At 39.9% G+C, this 16,939-nt stretch overlaps 1 protein-coding gene across 1 annotated transcript; it reads right to left on the bottom strand.

Annotated features, from left to right (window-relative positions):
• Positions 1-5,036: 5,036 nt before the first annotated feature.
• On the bottom strand, positions 5,037-16,153 carry LOC141899968 (carbamoyl-phosphate synthase [ammonia], mitochondrial-like). Its single transcript, XM_074786624.1, has 34 exons — positions 16,118-16,153; positions 15,682-15,804; positions 15,317-15,429; positions 15,087-15,231; positions 14,361-14,507; positions 13,728-13,820; positions 13,506-13,595; positions 13,292-13,420; positions 13,102-13,208; positions 12,797-13,016; positions 12,558-12,653; positions 12,385-12,480; positions 12,112-12,301; positions 11,704-11,861; positions 11,476-11,604; positions 11,013-11,157; positions 10,841-10,917; positions 10,544-10,677; positions 10,208-10,406; positions 9,842-10,021; positions 9,558-9,676; positions 9,145-9,286; positions 8,853-8,918; positions 8,641-8,775; positions 8,285-8,395; positions 7,993-8,187; positions 7,524-7,853; positions 7,322-7,411; positions 6,941-7,111; positions 6,494-6,568; positions 6,202-6,366; positions 5,971-6,083; positions 5,750-5,879; positions 5,037-5,260 (listed from the first exon to the last, which is right to left on the bottom strand). Exons 2-34 carry the CDS (start codon positions 15,787-15,789, stop codon positions 5,159-5,161), a joined length of 4,500 nt encoding a protein of 1,499 aa, XP_074642725.1. The 5' UTR covers positions 15,790-15,804; positions 16,118-16,153; the 3' UTR covers positions 5,037-5,158.
• Between the last annotated feature and the right edge of the window lie 786 nt (positions 16,154-16,939).

The following is a 16,939-nucleotide window of genomic DNA, read 5'->3' as shown; positions in this document are numbered from 1 at the left end:
GCGGCAAAGTCTCCAAATGCTGCAGCGGTCTATAGGCGTTTGAATTCTATTGAAGGCTATCTCTCGAATGACTTACAATAAGAGTCATCGATTTCTCCGAAACCAGTCAAATAAGTACGTAAATCACGAAGAAAAATATCATTATTATTATTGAAAATATGTATATTGAAAGATAAAGTAATCGTAGTTTTTCTCCAATACTGAAATCATCTTACTGGCGTTTGCGCGCACAAAAATTCCAGTCTAAATTGAACGAGGTCACAGGGGGTCGAAATAATCTCATCCGTGGAAACCCCCCGCATGCCGGGATTTGAATATCCCGTCCCGATTTGGATTGATTTTTATTCAAGATTTCACACGGTCTTTTCAAACCGAACATATTGCCTTATTCCATTGCAAAAACATCTCGTTATAATCGCTTTGACTATTTTTATTGCGAACATGTGTCTTTCGATTGAAAATCATAACACAGCCCGATTGAGATTCGAGCGTTACCGCTGCGAAATTTCACGGTAACATGCGTAGCCCGAGGGCTCGCCAATTAACAGTAGGAACCTCAAAAAAGCTGCACCGATCCTGACCAGGGCATCACGCCGTTTGATACAATCAACGACGCCTCAGAGGACCCTTCCCGATACTCGATCGACACTCAAAGCAGTCTGTCCATGGCAAATAATTTTTCGCGTGGTTAGGAAACATATTTGCTCGCCATAGAAAATGTCGTTTCATTACAAGCAAGATGTTTGCATACGACATGGACCGAACAAACTTGTAAAGGCTCGAGTCGTTTATACTTCAACAGAAACATGTGTGCTAAGCAATGCCTTTTGGTGCCGAAGGCACGCCCACCATGTTCTCACGAATTGCGGACTCTGGTAAATAGCTTCATTAGACCCATGGCCATTAGCATCTCTCGCGTCTTACGTGTACAGAAAGAAATAATCGGCGATTCGGAACTTGCACGATAGAGAACGGAGTCGGCCAGTGTTGCCAGTGGCCATTGGGATAGTTTCTATAACATATGATATCAGCGTGAAGTCTTGTTAATGAAGTCCTAACAAGACGGTTAGTTCTTACAGCGATACGAACTCGCCGTCAGAGTTGGCAGATGCTCTCTGGGAAGCTTCAATAGGAACAAATGCCATGTCTGGTGCCGTGGTCCCAATATCCGAGCCGTCGAACCTCCCGTGAAAAGGAAACCCGCAATTAATGCGAAAACGATCTCGGCCTACTGTCCTGATTAGGCGATTCCTCGTGTCGTTGCGTGTATAACGAAGCCGAAGCGACATGCCGTAATAGGATCATTTGCTTCATTAACCTACCAATATTCATTATTGTTAACTTCGAGTTAGAATCCCGGCATGAAGTCGACAGTTCTACGAACACGACTCGCGTTGATGCCACGACACGTCTCCCGTCGGAGGGTGTTTCGTCCACAGTTTCGTCCACATAGACGCGAAGAGAAAACCAGAGAAAATAATGTTTCAGATATCTCGACGGAAAATCTATCTGATTTTCTTTACCCATCATCGAGGTGGCACATAAACGATTTCGGGGGTTCTTTTTTAGGCTTCACGGTGGCGGCACCGATTTTGCGGCATCTCGTGAAGCCGCTCATGCTGAAAGGTATCGCGTGTTCCAGAGAGTCGTTCGATCGACACCGATGTCTTCCCGATAGATTAACAGTCGGAGATAATTCGAAACTCGTTAGTCGTTAAGACTGCATAGTGCCATGCTGGGCGTGACTAGATATAATTCGCTCATTAAAGCGATTGACCTATGCTGCCGAACGCATTCAAGTCTAACTAGCATCTTTACTGGTGCCCGCGCGCTGTAGTAATTGCGCCAATCTGGTCGTACAGTCGGCCGCCTGTTTCATATTGCAACGTCCTTAACAAGCCCATTAAGAAGTTATTTCTAAGACTTGTTATTCGGTTTGAAAGCCGAAACGTCGGCTAAATTGGTACGAAGTTTACCGTTTGGCGTGGTCCGACGTTGTTGTCCGGCGTGATAGCGGAAAATACGAGATGGACATTCGTCGTCGACCACGTATTCAACTGTATCCTGTCAGTTTGCGGGCGTGACCTTTTCAATTCTGAAACGTCTCCAGAAATCAGAGTCGGTAAATATCGGTTTTATTGACCTTTCGTATCGAAAAACATCGAAAGAATATCATCGCAGTTGCGGGTCAATTGTTCCAATTTGTCGAAGCTTTTTTATTCGAACGTATCTGTATTCTTAACCCCATCGACCAAACTCTCCGATTTCTTCGTTAGCAAATTTATTATAACGAGCAATTAGTTTTGTTTGGCGACATCGTTTCGAGTCTCGAAGACGGAGCACACGCTGAGTGATAAGCGAATAAGATATGCTAGCGTGTATAGATGATGTACAGATATCTTATACAAGCGCAGAAAATAAAAACTTAAATCGATGAAGAAACGCGGACGCGTTGTATTTATTCAGCGTGATGAACTATCGAATCATCCGTTTCCGATAGATCTGTTAATACGTTAATGTTTTGAGTTTTACGTGATTTGGTTGCTAAAGCACATGTCCTAGTTAAGTTCCGCATTTGGCAACGGCTTTCTTAAACCCGATATGGTGGCTGATTCGGGCCATCGTGAAAATCTCTGGTGAAAAAAACGCCAAAGTGTTGAAGTGGAAAACATTGGAAAAAAACAGGTGAAATATCACAATAACAATCCATTTTTGATCGCAAAATCGGATGTTTTGGCATTTTGGTGTGGTCGTTTTCATTTTCCCGCCCAGACGAGATTTAATTTTTGTGCATGCACCAAAACGAGTAGGAAATCAATTTCTGCACGCAAAAACGAAAGTGACCGCGCCGAAATGCCAAAAACTCGGCGAACGGGATTTTCCATTCCAAACGCCAAAAAAACATTTTGAGACGCTAAAATAAATTTTTTATCTGTTTTGGTACGCCAAATGAGAGATTTATAAGATTCAATTCCGCTAATGCGTGGCCACCAAAACGAGAATGACTGCGTCGTTTTGGCTGACGATCTTGCGCGCCATTTTGTTCTGAAACCTCGGCTGGTTTCCCTAATATTTTCCCATTTTAATATTTGTCACCTCTATCCCCTTTAACGACGTTCTGAACTATACAATAAGGATAGATAAACTATAGACTATAGATTATTTGTTGGATTAAGTTTATCGAGAGACGGGTCATATATAGAATCGAAATTACATTTTTTACATGCTGAACATCGGCTTTCTGGTGTCGCACTGGCTTGACGATGAATTAGACGACGCTGACGATTTCGCCGGAATATGCGACCGGGGTAAAAAAAGTGATGCGTGGCTGTGTGACAGAAAGGCGTGTTTATTTCAACCTGTTGGGGACACGTTCGTCTCTACGAGATTAGCTTCGTTAGTACGAGACCTATGAGACAGGACTAATCATTAAACCCCGTTGTTTTCTTGCGTTTGTATCCGCACGTCTTTTGTCATTGAGAAGGCGATTCGCCTCCACAAAGACCCATGTGTGTTTTACCGCACATCAAAGCACACGTAAGCGCCGAGACGCCACGCGCACGTATTACGAATTTAAAAAAAGCGACGTTCCGAAAAAATATATTTTCCGACAGTCAAAACCGTGATCGTAAAAATCACCAAATGCGCACGTCAAATTTCAGTCGTTAACCGTTTGGTACGTAAATAGACACATATCTTGAATGTCCGCATTATAACTTCTAAATCACTTGGAACTTTAAACAAAAATCTAGAAATAACATATTTTCTGGCTTTATCGGTTAGTTTAAACTTTACACGCCATATATAATGGAGTGGAGTGTCTTTCTTTAATTTCATTGTTCTTTTCGGTGAATATGGGTGCGTAGGTAATTGTAGCGGTGCGCTGAGCTGAGTTGACCCATTATTACAAGTCTTGGGCGCCTTTATGTAATTGTATATCTATAAAAAGGCGTGCTATATTATGTTATAATTTCAATGTAAATAGATATTATTATTACCATTATTACGACAGTACCGTATTTCTGGAGAATCATACTTATTCATAATAGTCAAAATTTTAACTCGTTCTTTGCCTATTCTATTGCCGGTTCTTGGCGTATAACTTAAGTGAACTAAACACTGGTAACTCGCTCGACTTTTTAGTTAACCTTTGTATGTTTGAGAAGATAATTCTCTTGTTTTCATCTCTATTCACCTGGTTAGCCGATTAATCGGTAGATCAGGTGCCTAACGAGCCAATTTAAGCTGAGCCGAACGAACCGGAAGAATTTCATATATCCAAAACATATGATGCAATTATTACCGAATTGCAAATGCAGAATTTACCTAGATCCACCTAAATCAAGGCAATTCGTCGACCGTTGGGAGATATACGCGCTAATTGAAATATTCGCCAATTGGCCTAACTAAGGTCGCGATCTATCCGATGATTAGTCTCATCCGGTACACCTGTAACGTCAGTCTATATCATATCTTGAGAATTCTATACGTCCAATTTATTCGTCTTCATTTTTTTTGTGGCAAAACATGCTAATAGACATAAATCCCGATCCTCGCATGCCTCAGCCGCCAAAACTGCATGCTCTATACGCGTCCAAATTCACCGACAGTCAAAATGGCCGATTGATGTTAGATAGAAATTTTTTGCAATCCTGGACCCAGTTCCACAGTTGTGAGTTAGAGTTAACTCTGAGTTAAAGTTAGTTCAACTCAGAGTTAAATCTTAATTCTGAATTGTGGAACTGGACCTTGGACACCATTGCAAATGCAAAATTTAACGTGAATAATTCTGAGAATATTTTGTCTGTGAAAAGCATATACTTTCTTCATTTCAAAACCACGATTCGTGTAAAAGCTACATTTTCCAACAAACTTTTTCTCGGAAAGACCAAATTTCTATCTAAGATAAACATTTAGACTCGGACAAAACTTTTTTCTACCGTAAGACAAAACATTCGAATATCAGTAAATCTGTATATTTTATTTACTCCACTTCACTTTAAAATAATTCACATCTACAACTTATCCACCTAAAAAACCACGTTAAAATATGTAAATTTCTATCTCATCATAAATACTTTTTTAAATACTGTGAGCAATGCTGTATATATTGCGTTTTCTTGGCAATTCCCGTTTTCGATGCAGTTACTTTATCGGATCAGTCTTCCTGTCCAACTTTTGGTTTCGTGTACAACTTGAACAGTTTTTCAGCCGACACGTCGCCGATGTGAATCAACGATTCCACGAATAGTTTGACGATCTGAAACGAAAGAAAAAAAAACGCTTAACCACTCAGGGGCGGATCAAGACGGGAGCACGTGGAGTACGTTGAGTACGTGTTCCCGTCGCAATTTTCCCGTGCCCTTTTGAAAATACTATGGCAATTTTTTTCCTGGCACTTTTTCCACCCGAAACTAATAAGACCTACGAACAATCATCTCAATGATTGCTTGTAGATAAGACAGCAGTCCGCAGCGCAAGATTGAGCTTATTTTCTATTAAATGTCCCTCAAGTGCCTAGAAATTGTATGAAAATGCACGAAGTATCAAAATTTTCAATTTTCCAGACCCTTGTTTTGGCTGTGTTGATACTAAACTTTTCCAGTATGACCTTTTCATTTTTTGTGCTCCTGTCAAACTCTGCCCCTGGATTTGCCCCCTGCCACTGCATTTAGTAGTATTTCATTTCCTTGTTCGTGCTTATCGTTTCAGACAATATCGTTTGAGTTTTTTTTTTTAGTTTTCGTACCTCGAAGTTAGTCAGTAAGGGCGTAGCAGAATCGATGGCATTTCTACGAATCAAGTAATTATCGTGTACCAGCTTTGTGTTATGGTTAGGCAAGTTAATAACCAAATCCATCTTCTTGTCAAAAATCAAGCTATTCGAAAAATAATGCATATTTTGAATACAAGAAGACTCGAATATACGTAAAAGGCAGACTCGGATAGACGACTGTAAGATTATTATACCTTGTCGCGGGTATTATGGCTTTGTTGCTATTTTCGGCTATAGCCCAGCCGACAGGGTTTGCCTTAATATGATGCATATTAAGATATTGAGCTGTTGCTTCTGTGGCGTATAACTACAATTATTTAAGAACAAATGGAAAAATTAGTGTTTTACAATTATTCATTCCAGAAAATTAATCGCTTCAGTCAAGTTTATATATTTTAAGATCTGATCGATTGACTTAAACCTACATTGTACCCGAGATCGGAAAGTTTTTTTGCTGTCGGTAAGAAGTTCGGTTGGAAATCTTTTTGAATGCCGATTAGGATGTTCCCGTTTTTCGGCGGAAGTCGCAGGCCAGACGACATTAGGGCTTTGAGAAATGCGGAATGCACATTCTTGCCAAAGCATGCAACCTGAATGAACGATAAGAAACGGCTTTGAATCGGCGATGAATGTTATTCAGTGTTAATGTTATTTAAGTCGAAAGATTGTTTGAAGAAGAAATGTAATGTATGTTTTAGGCTATGTTTGTTCTCTTACCTCTCCAGTTGACGCCATTTCACATTTCAATAATGGATCGGCATCCCGTAAACGGGGCCATGAAAACATCGGAGACTATAGGATACGAAAAAAATATATCACGGTTAAATCATTAAACAAACTTCAAATAATTGATCGTTTTGGTATTTATTGTTTCTTCAAATAATAAAAGGTTGATGGGGCCGGGGTGTTGATAAAAACACCTATAATTGCGTATATACTTAATTTAACCATTAATTTACCTCTACGGTATGACATAACCTATAAAGTGACTACCCAGTATCCTAAGTGGGCTATGTCATGCCCTATCCCAGTTACTCAAAGGGTTTATGGGCACATGAGCCTCAAATTGGAACTCCCATTTTTCTCATAAGTATTCCGGTATATTGAGATAGTTACACTGCGTTATTCCAAGGGTTTATGTATGTTACGGAATCTTTTACAGACCTTGATACCGACGTATCCATCCGGAATCAGGGGTTTCTCCAGAGGAATCGTGTGATTTTTCGAAACCGGTAGATCCAGCATTACGCGGGTAGCTGTCGAAATTAGATCGGTACCCAATGTTTTCGACACGAACGGAAACGATCGCGATGCTCTGAGGTTTGTCTCAATCACCTGAATCAGAATATAGAGAACATTTCTAAAAAGATCTGTATACGCGTTGTTGGCTATGAAATAAAGATGTCTGTTAAAATGATTCCGAATCATAATTGTCAATTCGAGCGCTGTTATTCGGTAGAATATGTACCGGTATGCAGAATTGATTTATGAAACAGACATTCATTTATAGCGATTATTCATATGAAAATGACAATTTCAACTCACAAAACAATCTCCATCAAAACCTAAAAATTGTGTGTTGAATGGACCAGTGATGTTGAATTTCTTGGCGATCTTTGCCGTGACATCCCGAACCTACGTTGGAAGATATCAAACATTCGTGTATCATAAAGAAACGACTGTATGCCGTGAAAGTAATGAAAGAATTCTTTTTGAAATGTGGCTTGACTCGATCACGAACTAGTACCTTATCGATAACCTCTTGGCTAATACTTTGAGTGGGCAAAATAAGAGTGGCGTCCCCGCTGTGTACGCCTGCATTTTCGACGTGCTCGTGCACCGCGTGTGAGATGACGACGCCGTCTTTAGCCACGGCGTCCATCTCGATCTCTCTGGCGCCCAGAATGAATTTCGTAATGACAACGGGATACTCCCTCGATACTTGAGTCGCCTGTTCTAGGTATCGTTTCAACTGTTCGGGTCCATAAGCGACGTTCATTGCCGACCCGCTTAATACGTAGGACGGCCGCAGAAGACACGGATAACCGACGTTAGCGGCGAAGTCCAAAGCTTCATCCTGTTTAGAGAAGAAATTACAGACTTCAGTATCACAGTCGTCAATGAATCGTTCCTATATAGCTAATCAGATAGCATTCCAATTTCAAAGTTCTACTTCCATTTATACAATCTTTGACTATAAGCCAAAAAAAAATTACCAAAGAAGTCAACGCTTTCCACGGCGCCTGCTTGACGCCTATTTCATCGAGTATAGCCGAAAATTGTGACCTGTCTTCTGCCTTGTCGATCATCAGTGGATCGGTGCCCATGATCCTCAAACCGTTCTTGTACAAAGGTAACGCTAAGTTATTGGGTATCTGACCGCCCATTGATATAAAAACACCCTCGCTGTCCTGAAAACAGAATTTGCCGCTTTTTATGATTTCATGTATTATTGTCAAGAGTTACGTCAACGCCGGTAGTGACGTCATTCAACATACAGCGCCGTACCTCGTGTTTGTAAATATCCATCACAGTTTCCAACGATAATTCTTCGAAGTAAAGCCGGTCACATTCGTCGAAATCAGTACTGACGGTCTCTGGGTTATGATTTACAACAATCTAAAAACATCATATTTCTTTCATCAAGATGTTTCGGTGATTTGAACTTATTCATTCAAAATATCAACTAGAAAACAGTATAGGGTCAATTTAAAGTTGATCTATAGTTGAAACTCATCTTTTGAGATTCTGCCCCATACAAAACTTGCTAGCTCAAGGGTATTGTTAAATATTCCGAATAAATATCATCAAAATACGTCAGCATTTTCCGTTTATTACTGTCAGACTCTTCACTCTATACTCACAGTTTTGTAGCCGAGGCGCCTGAGCGTCCTAGTACACGATACAGCGCACCAATCAAACTCCACCGAACTACCGATATGATACGGCCCGCAGCCGAGAATCATGTGTCCACGATCACCGAACTTGACATCGTGTTCCTGCGACGAAGACAATTTTAACTAATGATGTTCGAAATTGGTAAATCATCAGATTATGAAACCACATTTAGACTTACCATGCCGTTGTAGGTGCAATACAAATAATTTGTTTTTGCCGGATATTCTGCAGCCAGGGTGTCAATCTAGAAATTACGTGAAAGATGAAGGTCTGATAAAAAGCAACGGTTCTAGTATGTGGCTGGGCATTATGAGTAGTTTCCTTTTCTTCATTGGTGGCGAAAGCGTCGACTATGGGACTCCACCGCCAACAGGATTGGAAACCTGGTACCCTTAGCAAAACTGGTTTCCCCTCCACGTTCGTAACTGTACAAGAGTCAATTCATGGTATAAAAATGAAATGAAACGCACCTGTTTTACCCAAGGTATCACGCCTTCGTCCCGTCTGAATTGACTGACATCTTCCTCGGCAATGTTCATACACTCAGCTATCTGTTTATCGGAAAACCCGAGTTTCTTCGCCTGGTGCAGTATATCTGTTGTGATCGTTTTACTGGTGGTGAAATATCAATGACAATTTCGAAAACTTGAATTCATATTTATTGATAGCAGATTTCACAAATATCTATCTCAGAATATATCTGCCGATATAGAAGCTTTTTGAATATATTCCAAGTATGCCGGTACTCCTTTCTCTATGGAAGGGGATTTCAGATACCAAATGCCTTAAAGCGTACAAAAATTTGTCAGATTGGCTATACGGAATCAAAATGAATTTAAACCCGGCCAAGCTCCGAAATCTGACAATGAAAATGGATTCATACCGTGTTAATGTTTTCAGTTTTTCTTTCATCGAATGCAGGCGCTTCAATTTACCCAAAAACCAGTAGTCTATTTTAGTCATGTCGTGAATCTTATCCAAGTCGTAGCCTTCCTCTAACGCCTTTGTAACAAAAAAAAGAAGTTCTAATACCAAAATATAGAAAAACGTAGCGTGACATGGATGGAATGGGTCTTTGGCCTCCTTCGTTGGTATTTTGTTCCTCATAAGTTTTTACACAAGGTCCAAAGCCGTTTTTATAGTCTGAGGTGAGCTGCTATCTTTTACCTTAGCTAGATAGTGAACTCGGCTGCTGTTTGGCGTTCTGATGCTGCCATCAATGTCAGGATCTTTTAGTGAATATTGCTTCCCGCCTGGTAGTTTCGAAGTGAATCCGTTCACTGTCGGGTGTGTCATTCTCAACGCCTTCTGGAAACTTTCCTCAAATGTTCTTCCGATTGACATAACCTACAGGAATACTGAATCCTATAACTCATGCTTTGATGCGACCGGGCGTGCAGTGGAGACCTCAATCTTTGACTGGGCCTAGATTTTTCCACTAGAGTAATAAATGATGAATGAATAGATGAAATTCAAGGATTTCTTCTGGAGGGGGTCCCAGCCAGCCAATAATCCTTCAATTACCAAACTTACTTCACCAACGCTTTTCATTGAACTGCCAATTTCATTCGAAGTTTGGTGGAATCTATCCAGATCCCACCTGGGCACTTTAGTGACGATGTAGTCTAAACTGGGCTCGAAACAGGCCGTCGTCTCCTGGGTCGTGGCGTTCTTGATTTCTGGCAAGGTAATCCCCAAAGCCAACTTGGCGGCCACCGATGCGAGTGGGTATCTGAAGATTGTATGCTTTATACATATACATATTTCAATGAACAGCTTCTCCGAAACCAATAACGTCTAAATCTTTATAGATTCATTTTCATTTCTTATAGAAGCTATACAAATCCTACAGCGGTGTCGTATTCTTACCCGGTGGCTTTTGATGCAAGAGCCGAACTTCTAGATAACCGTGCATTTATCTCGATGATACAATACTCTAAACTTTCAGGATGAAGAGCATACTGGATATTACACTCGCCGACGATTCCAAAATGTCTGACTACCTATAACAGAAAGCATCTTTTGTAAATAGGTTTTTATGTAAACCTACTACATTTAGTAAGGTGCGGGCCAAAGCGCTTTATTTGCTTTTCAAGACTTCCATAAGCCCATCTCACAGTAGAAACTCTTTCAATTATTATCTTATTTCGTACTGCTTTTCCGTACCTTAATAGCTGTATCTCTGAGCATGTGGTACTCTTCATTGGATAACGTTTGGCTTGGTGCAACAACTATCGAGTCGCCTGGATCGAAGAAAAAAAAGAAGAGTGATATGATACGACATATATACATAAATCATTGCAATCACATCAACACATGGAATGTCTCTAATCCGCACCTGTATGGACGCCCATCGGATCGAAGTTTTCCATGTTACAAACAGTAATGCAGTTATCGGCCGCATCTCTGACTACTTCGTATTCCACTTCTTTCCAACCAAGTAACGACTTCTCTACCAACACTTGCGGGACCATAGCTAGAGCCTGTGGATTATATGATACAGTTTTTTTTCAACGCAAAACATCTATAAATTCCTTATCGAGGAATACAACGAAAGGTCTGGTTCTGCGGTCCTTTACATCGTCAAGAACCATCAAGTAGTTTGTTATCGAATTCACCGAGAGCCCAATGGCTGTTCTAATCATTCCCTCGGAGCTTGGAGTGATCAGACTGAATACTCCGAGCTCAGAGCTACTCTGACGAACATAAATAGTTTCTGGGGAAGACGAAGCAACGGTTGATCTAGGATGCATGTATAAAATCATTCTAAGAGTCGACGTGGCCCTGCTCATTAAACTCACGCTTTGAACAGTTTCTGACAGTTTCTTCTCGTCCTTGCAAATACCCGAACCCAACCCACCGAGCGCGTACGCTGCCCGGATCATAACGGGATATCCGACCTTCGTTGCGGCACTTTTAGCGTCTTCTAGCTGAAGATGTAAGGAGAATTTCTCAAAAATAATCATTCTATCGAAAGTCACAAAGGAAGAAGTGTATAGGATACTTTTGGGGGCGAATAGATTACGTACCGTGTCAACGGCAAAACTCGGGGCAAGTTTTTCGCCGATTTCCTTCAAGCCGGCAGCAAACGTATCTCTGTCCTCAGTAGCCATGATACTCTCCACTGGTGTGCCGAGCACCTTGACGTTGTATTTCTGGAATACTCCACGCTTGAACAGTTCTACACCTGTAGCCAAAAAGACGAACAGACAGTTGGAATTCGAAATTCGTCCATAGATTAGGCATTTCGGTTGTGGAAAGTAATGGTTGTATCACATAACGAACTCATGGCAAGTTGAGTAATGCCAGGTAAACCAGTATATGTGCATTTTGTAGTCGGTGTCAAATTTGATATATATTCATTGGTATCTGTAGCTATTTTGGAGCCGCTTTAACCCAAATTTGAATGGAAACCCATCAGATGATCGAACACTTACCCGTGTTAAGTCCAGTCTGGCCACCCATCGACAGGACGATGCCGTCTGGACGTTCCTGTTTTATCACTTCGGTTACGAATTCTGCAGTAACAGGTAGAAAATATACTTCATCCGCCTGCTTCTCTCCCAGTGCATTCGTCTGCACCGAGGCAATGTTCGGATTCATCAAGATTGTTCTGATATTCTCTTCCTGAAATTTTTAAAGGGGTCACTATTTTGTTAACCTTGGTTTTTAATCCATGAGCGGAATTTACAACGTCAGAATTCTAAAACCTTCAGAGCTTTTATGGCCTGGGAACCGCTGTAGTCAAATTCTCCCGCCTGACCGATGGACAAACCACCACTTCCGAGTACTAGAACTTTCTTCACCTAAAACAAAACATTCAATCAAGCCCAATAGAAAGTTACTGGATTTTGGATAAACATTTTTTTGAATCGAAGCTTACGTCAATACGTTGAGGTTTTGGCGGTATCTTTGGCTCTTGAAATACAACATTTTTGGCGCCACTTTGTATCATCGATAAGAAAGCGTCAAACAAATACTGAAAATAAGAATGTATTTCAACAAGAGTTTCTGGCGTAGGATAAGGCAATTATATCAACGAGTAACGAGCAAATTGAACTCAAATCTCGAAGTTCTTATACAAAAAACCACATTTTCACATTACCAATTCAATCCTCTTACCCCTGTGTCGTTCGGGCCACCGAATGCTTCTGGGTGGAATTGAGCAGTGAAAATAGGTTTCGAAGTGTGCATGATTCCCTCGTTTGTACCGTCGTTAGCGTTGATGAACAGTGACCTCCATCCGTCTGGTAGTGACGCATTGTCGACTGCGAAACCGTGATTCTGTGACGTGATAAACGCCTGCCCGGTCAACTGGTTTATCACTGGTTGGTTGTGACCTCTGAAGGAAATAAATAGGTCGTATTGGCACAATTCATCGTGATTTGCAAATCTTTCCAGGTATCGTATTACTTGCATACACGCACCTATTGCCCATCGGAAGTTTGTAAGACGAGGCTCCGGCCGCCAAGCAAACTAGCTGATTACCCATACAAATACCGAATATCGGTACGTTGATACTCCTGTCCATAACCTAGAGTAGTTTTGGCATTGACATTAAAGTTGGAACATACGATACGGACAGGTTTTGTGCCAAACACGAGGTTCTCCACCTACTTGTTTGATATAAGAGATAGTTTCCGTAGCTAGGGATGGGTCGCCAGGACCATTCGATATGAACAGGCCATCGAAATGATCATTGGTGAAATCGTAATTCCACGGTACGAGTTTAACTTCTGCTCCCCTCTAAAACGTATCAGCATCATCATTTAGATAAAGGTCTACAGCTTATATGAACATACAAAACCTTTACGGAATTTTCACAACTCACCTCAACTAACATCCTTATCATATTGTTCTTAATTCCGCAGTCAACAGCTAGTATTTTGTGTTCATTCCCTGCACCATAGATCTTTACCTCCTTTAAAAGTATATTTTTCAAAAGTCAAGAAACACGCCAGAAAAACACAGAACATTTCTCCCATTCATATCTGTCGCTGTCGGAGTTTTGTGATACTGATTGATTGTGACAGTTTAATGTAAAATTCATTACCTTCGTTGATACATCATCCATCAAATTCCGTAAATTTGGATTCACTAAATCGATTGGGTCGTTTTCGTATTCGATCTTTCCTAAAAGCGTCCCCTGTTACAGACAACGCAAACGATTTTAGGAGGTGCTGTGAAGTCTACATCATATACAATACCATTTTGCAGGTAGGCATGTCTTTCTTGTCAATGGTAGAAAAACAAAAGTCCTACTACATTTTTATCCATCGCGTTTTTCATAACTTGGATTGCTTCAAGATTTGATATCTAAACGTTTTCTTATCGGAATAAATCTTTGAAAAATGAAAATGTTCGCAGTTTAAACTAACTACCGCAAGGAGAGCCGAAAAAATCCAGGACTGGAAATCGAAGTTAATCTATTAGCAAATTTCAACGTGCTATCACGTAAAATTATAAATGTTTTATGTCGGGGGCGAGGGGGCAGCTGTCTCTTTGCAAATATTATCATATCTAATGGAACTACTGCCTTTTTTCTCTACCCCCTCCTCAATGCTAGAAATTGTCATCACCATGTTATGTTCTAATGTAATTCGAAAATAAAGAATTAAGATGATGATGATGGTGATAGTAATCATAATCTTGAGGATGTCTTTAATTTTCGGCGATCAAGGCCTACCATGTCACGAATTATTTTCGTAAGCATTCTCGTATCGATGCCGTACAGACCGGGAATTCCTTCCTCCTTCAACCAGTCCGAAAGCGACTTGTTCGAATTCCAGTGGCTGTGTTCATGCGAATAATCTTGTACGATCAGTCCCGATACCTATGGAATAACCATCATTTCACGTTGACCAAAAGGCGACAGTTAAATATCAAAGAATGTGGGCAACAAATTACTTCGGTGAAATTATTTAAGCACATAATAGATGTATATCGAAGTTGTGAGCAGTTTACCCCATAAGCTAATCTATATATATATATATATATATATATATATATATATATATATATATATATATATATATATATATATATATATATATATATATATATATATATATATATATATATATATATATATATATATATATATATATATATATATATATATATATATATATATATATATATATATATATATATATATATATATATATATATATATATATATATATATATATATATATATATACACATATAAATATACAAAGGGCACGCACTGTGATGTCCAAAAGGTGTCCCTAAAGGGCAATTTGATGTTCAAGAAGGCAGTACTCCTGCGCTGAAATGCACTGGTCAATTATCTTCGTTGATAAACTGAAGGAGGGTAATCAGAAGAAAAACATCGATGGACTTGTACAAGTCTTACAAGACCCCCTGTAAAACTATAGGACTAACTAACGTGTATTCGATCTGACTCGATGTATCGATGCAGTCCGTGTTTGTCCAACGTCTTCGTGTCCGGAACCCCGTAATTACCGACTATCGGATAAGTAAGGGTAAGCAACTGGCCCCGATAACTGGGATCGGTAAGCGCTTCTGGGTACCTGCAATTGTACGGCAACATTTCCATCAAAACCACACTTTTACTGTTCGTGCGTTCTTCATCTGCAACGTTCGCCATTGACTTACCCGACGAGGCCTGTGTTGAAAACAATTTCACCGGCTGTTGATTTTTCGCAACCGAAAGAATATCCGGGAATCCGTCGTCCATCTTCAAGAACCACGTGCGCTTTCTTCGATGACTGAAAACATTATTCTAGGTATGATATAGAATCTCCCCCACATTACATCAAAATATCTCAAATTCTATATATTTTTGTAATATCTCTATTTCACCAAGAATCTTAGTATCTAGACTATAGGATCGTAGAGCGATGGAGATCTCCGCGGAGACAACCACTGTCATAAGCGTTAAATATAACATTAACAAATATTATTCCACGAGCCCTAAGTACCAGAAACGAATGTAAGACATCACCCGTTCGTTCACTTACATGCTCCGAAAAGCGTCTTAGAGGCAGTGTCGAATTCTGCTGGAGTATTGCGCTGCTTTTCGTATGTGTCAGTCGACGGTATCCATTAAATGCACGTAACAGTCTCATTTTCTTATCTATAGCCTATCAACAATGAATACATATATCCATTTCTATTGCATAGCGAAGTAGAATGTAAATGGATTTTTGTGTAGCCGATTTTTCAGTTCAAATTCGCTTAAAATCATTTTCAGCTTAAGGAAATAACGAATTGTCTTTCATTTTGAGGTTCACTAGAATTTTTTTCCTCGAATATGCCAATAGCAAACTGTAGGTCAGTTAGCGGAGTTTTTTCAATTACCCACTATTGCACCTGAATTTGCAAAATAATGGTTATCACCTGTTTTTTTTTCTGGGTTTGAATATCATGGGAATTAGATAGACACTGTTTACTTACCGCTTATGTACTGTTATATAGCCGCACAGACAACCGTTTCAATAGTTTATAGTTTTTTATGACGGTCGTGTCTGACTCGTGTATGAGGCGACACCGTGCGCTGGCTTCGTTCGATCCAGGCTTGTCACAGAGAACATCTGTGCGCACAACAGCTGCCTTCTTTTGCTCATTAAGTTGTCTGAAATCCTTTTATTTTTCAACCTTTATGGAAAGCAAATCTAAGGATATCGAATACAAAACAAAAAATGATCAAGTCTGAGAAGAACTGATCGTACACAAAACTTTCACGAAATGCGGTTTCTAATCGATGATTTATGGATTAACAGTGTGATAACGATTACATAACATCTTTTCCAAGAAATATGGCTATATTTTCATTTTATAGCCTAAAGATGGTTTTACGATGTTTTTTTCGAGGGTTGGAAAAAGATCATTTTACGATCTAGGAGGTGGCGCCATCTAACTTAGAATATCGATTTCAAATCATCGTTTGATTTGACAAATTGGACATATTTTGAAAATGATGCTATTTTCTTGAAAGTAGGAATCGTTAGTTCTCAGCGAAATATGATATGCGAGTAAAGATGAATTCTATAACGCGTTTATTTTATTTCAAAAAAATGTCATTTTCAAATTATTAGAAATTTCTAATGTTGTTTTTCGAGCTATAGCTCGAATCAAAAACAAACATGAACTGCGCCTTTTCTATTTCGGACATTTGCCTTCGTATATCCTCTGGAACCGGCCCTGAGGTCAACCGGAGATTTTGGGCACATTTTGCGCGAACAAGTTTTTTCGCGCGCTTTCCCGACCAATCGCTCG

The sequence above is a fragment of the Tubulanus polymorphus genome, chromosome 1 (genome assembly GCF_964204645.1).
Source record: "Tubulanus polymorphus chromosome 1, tnTubPoly1.2, whole genome shotgun sequence".
Taxonomy (NCBI): Eukaryota; Metazoa; Nemertea; class Palaeonemertea; order Tubulaniformes; family Tubulanidae; genus Tubulanus; species Tubulanus polymorphus.
The sequence above is the reverse complement of the archived record's forward strand: the minus strand, read 5'-3'. Positions and strand labels throughout refer to the sequence as shown.